Source organism: Eulemur rufifrons, chromosome 8 (genome assembly GCF_041146395.1).
Source record: "Eulemur rufifrons isolate Redbay chromosome 8, OSU_ERuf_1, whole genome shotgun sequence".
NCBI lineage: Eukaryota > Metazoa > Chordata > Mammalia > Primates > Lemuridae > Eulemur > Eulemur rufifrons.
Window position 1 is genome coordinate 17,987,270 of NC_090990.1, and position 3,604 is coordinate 17,990,873.

Genomic DNA, 3,604 nt, shown 5'->3' on the forward strand with positions numbered 1-3,604 from the left:
AGCAATCCTTCTGCCTCAGTCTCCTGAGTAGCTGGGACTACAGGCATGTGCCACCATGCCCGGCTAATTTTATATATATATATTTAGCTGTCCAGATCATTTCTTTCTATTTTTAGTAGAGATGGGGGTCTTGCTCGCTCTTGCTCAGGCTGGTCTCGAACTCCTGACCTTGAGCGATCCTCCCGCCTCGGCCTCCCAGAGTGCTAGGATTACAGGCGTGAGCCACCCCGCCAGGCCAGGTGAAACTCTTGATGAAACTTGAGGAGAGGGCCCCACCAAACAGGGACAGAAGGTTGGCAACAGAGAGGTCTCCTCTGAGGCCTCTGCCAGTGGTCAGAGGTGGGGCCGTGGTCAAAGAGAAGCGACAAGGAAACTTCTGAGAGCCAGGCTGGGGGAGGCGTCACTCAGCTGGGCTCGCTGCCCCATAAAACAAAATGGTATGTGTCACTGCCACCACATTTTCTCAGCCCTGTGTCTCTCCCCAGGTTGCTAGCGTCCCCCCCTGGGGGACCAAACTGGACTGAGCACCCAGGTGGCCTGCTTCCCAGCCTCAGACAGAAGACAGGCTGAGTCAGGCAGGAAAGTGGGACAGCTAGGAAGCTGGGCCCGCACCCTCCATGAGCCCCGCTGATACATGATAGCAGGTGGCTTGGAGGGGCAGGTGACCTGGCATGGAGAGCCAGAGCATAAGTCCTCAAACAAGTGGCAACAGGCCACCAACTTGAAAGGGAAAATTGTGCAGCAATGGGAAATATGTCCAATAAACCTACTGGGTGACTAATTACAAAGGCTGGGCTGCAGCGTCAGAGGCTGCTTGTTAAACACTTCATGAAGTGGCACCCTGAAAGCTGCAACCTGTGCATTCTGGGAGCTCAGATGTGACCCTGAGGGAGAGTGAGGGCTTGGGGATGGAACCATTTTCAGGTAGGCTCAGGAAGAAGCTTGGATCTCACTTGCAAATAAAGCCTGGAGCTCATAGGTCAGAGGCCTCAGTAGGAGGAGAGCCAAAGGAAGTCAGATACAGAGGGAAAAGTTTGAGGGAATTGGGAACTATGTAACTTGCAGCAAAGCTCACCCCTCTCTGAGACTCAAGTGTTCCCATCTCTATAGCCCTGTGTTCCTCATGGAGACGTAATAGGGATTAAATTAGATCATGGATATGAAAGTGCTTGGGAAACTGTATAGCCCTGCCTAAACGTGAATTATCTCACCTGAACCAAGTGAGGAACGCACCTGGCTGGATTAAGAACCCCATCCTCCTGCACATTTATGGGCTCTGCTTAGGTTAAAGCAGCCAGGTGGCTAATGCCAACCTCACCGTCTGGAAGGACACTGTGAAGGAGGATCTGCTTTGAGGAACCAGGGCAGCTTCCTACTGTAGGCAGCCATGTGGTGACAGCCCTGAACGAGAGGGGGCAGCCTGGAGCCCCAAGAGGTGCCTGTGCAGGTGGGGCCACACCCAGATTTCTCCTGCTGACTGTCCTGCTGACTCACCCCCACATCCCAGCCCTTTTACCTTTATGGAAGAGCCGGAAAGGGTGTGGGGAGAAGAGGAGAGGGAGGCAGGTCCTGGGCCTCAGTCCCTCCCCCGGCCCGTCCCTCCCCTTCCCTGGGCCAGGCCACCCAGCCAAAAGGCAGGCCGAGAGCAGGAGAGGCACAGAGTCCGGCATTGGTCCCAAGGCAGCCAGTTAGCCCGCCGCCCAGCTGTCAGTCCCCAGAGCCATGGAGAGAGCCAATCTGATCCAGAAGGCCAAGTTGGCAGAGCAGGCTGAACGCTATGAGGACATGGCAGCCTTCATGAAGGGCGCTGTGGAAAAGGGTGAGGAGCTCTCCTGCGAAGAGCGAAACCTGCTCTCAGTGGCCTACAAGAATGTGGTGGGCGGCCTGAGGGCTGGCTGGAGGGTCCTGTCCAGCATTGAGCAGAAGAGCAACGAGGAAGGCTCAGAAGACAAGGGCCCCGAGGTGCGAGAGTACCGCGAGAAGGTGGAGACTGAGCTCCGGGGCGTGTGCAACACTGTGCTGGGCCTGCTGGACAGCCACCTCATCAAGGAGGCTGGGGATGCCGAGAGCCGGGTCTTCTACCTGAAGATGAAGGGTGACTACTACCGCTACCTGGCGGAGGTGGCCACCGGGGACGACAAGAAGCGCATCATCGACTCAGCCCGGGCAGCCTACCAGGAGGCCATGGACATAAGCAAGAAGGAGATGCCACCCACCAACCCCATCCGCCTGGGCCTGGCCCTGAACTTTTCTGTCTTCCACTACGAGATCGCCAATAGCCCCGAAGAGGCCATCTCTCTGGCCAAGACCACTTTCGATGAGGCCATGGCTGACCTGCACACCCTCAGCGAGGACTCCTACAAAGACAGCACCCTCATCATGCAGCTGCTGCGAGACAACCTGACACTGTGGACAGCCGACAACGCCGGGGAAGAGGGGGGCGAGGCTTCCGAGGAGCCCCAGAGCTGAGTCAGGCCACCACCCGCCCTACCCTGCCCTGCCTGCTCCAGTCCCCCACCCCGCGGAGAGGACTAGTATGGGGTGGGAGGCCCCACCCTTCTCCCCAAGGCACTGCCCCAGCTCAGAAGGGCCCCATGGAGAGTACCTGCAGAGCTGAGGCCACCTGGGGCCGGGGTTCCACTCTTCCTGCAGCTGTCGAGTGCTCCTAACCCCTGATCATCCCACTCAACCCTGCTCTCCGCACCCCCTTCCTCTGGACCCCACTTGTTCCCCCTCCTTTCCTTCCTCCTGCCCTTGCAGCCTCTGGATCTTAGGAATTGAGGAGTGTCCCACCCTGGTGGCTGAGAACTGGACCATGTGGCAGAGGCTGGACATGGGTGTGTGCGTGTGTGACTGTGTGTGAGAGCGAGAGCAGGACCGAGACCAAGGGAGGGAAAGCATGTCTGCTGGATGTGACCATGTTTTCTCTCAATAAAGTTCCTCTATGACACTCCTCCTGTCTTTTCTAGTTATTGGCGATGGGCTGGGAGTGGGATTCGAAAATGGTTTAGAGATCCTGACTTTGGATTTCTTAGTTAGGGCCCTGACCTCCCCTGGGGCTGGCTCAGTGACTCTCAGGCAAGACTTAGGGCCGCTGACTCCAGGTGAGAGGCTGGGTCCAGCCCTCTCCATCAAGGCGGCCCCCATGAAACCGGGCCAGTCCCGGGAGGGTCAGGCGAACGCAAAGGCTGCGGAGGAGAGGTGAGTGGGGACGCGGTGTGGGAGGCTTAAGAGCGCAATGGGGTGCGGCAGGACACTGGTGAAGTCTCAGGCGTGAGGCTGAGGGCACCGCCGCAGGGACGCGCTGCAGTGAGCTGCACTGAGCACCCCAGATTTGAAAGCGGGGAACAGTCTTATCAAGTGCTCAGATCCCAGGGGAGGAAAGTATGATCTGAGGGAAGGGTATGGTGCCGCCATTAAAAGCCCAAGTCTGAGGAGAGGGGAACGTCCCCCAGAGTTCGGAGATGGAGACAAAACGAAACAGGCTGACGGAAGAAAAGCAAGCTGGGTGAAAAGAGCCCCGGGGAGTCTGGTCGGCCGAGCCCGCCGCCTCCGCTCGCAGCCGCCAGAAACATGCCAGAACCTGCGGCCGCCCGGCTCCGTC

General features: G+C 58.1%; 1 protein-coding gene across 1 annotated transcript; it reads left to right on the forward strand.

The window, feature by feature from the left end:
* Window positions 1-1,656: 1,656 nt before the first annotated feature.
* SFN (stratifin) lies at window positions 1,657-2,953 on the forward strand. Its single transcript, XM_069477509.1, has one exon. It carries the CDS (start codon window positions 1,723-1,725, stop codon window positions 2,467-2,469), a length of 747 nt encoding a protein of 248 aa, XP_069333610.1. The 5' UTR covers window positions 1,657-1,722; the 3' UTR covers window positions 2,470-2,953.
* The last annotated feature ends 651 nt before the right edge of the window (window positions 2,954-3,604 follow it).

Excerpts from the sequence above, each read along its gene's own strand:
- SFN (XM_069477509.1), top strand. The coding sequence starts at position 1,723 with ATGGAGAGAGCCAATCTGATCCAGAAGGCCAAGTTGGCAGAGCAGGCT.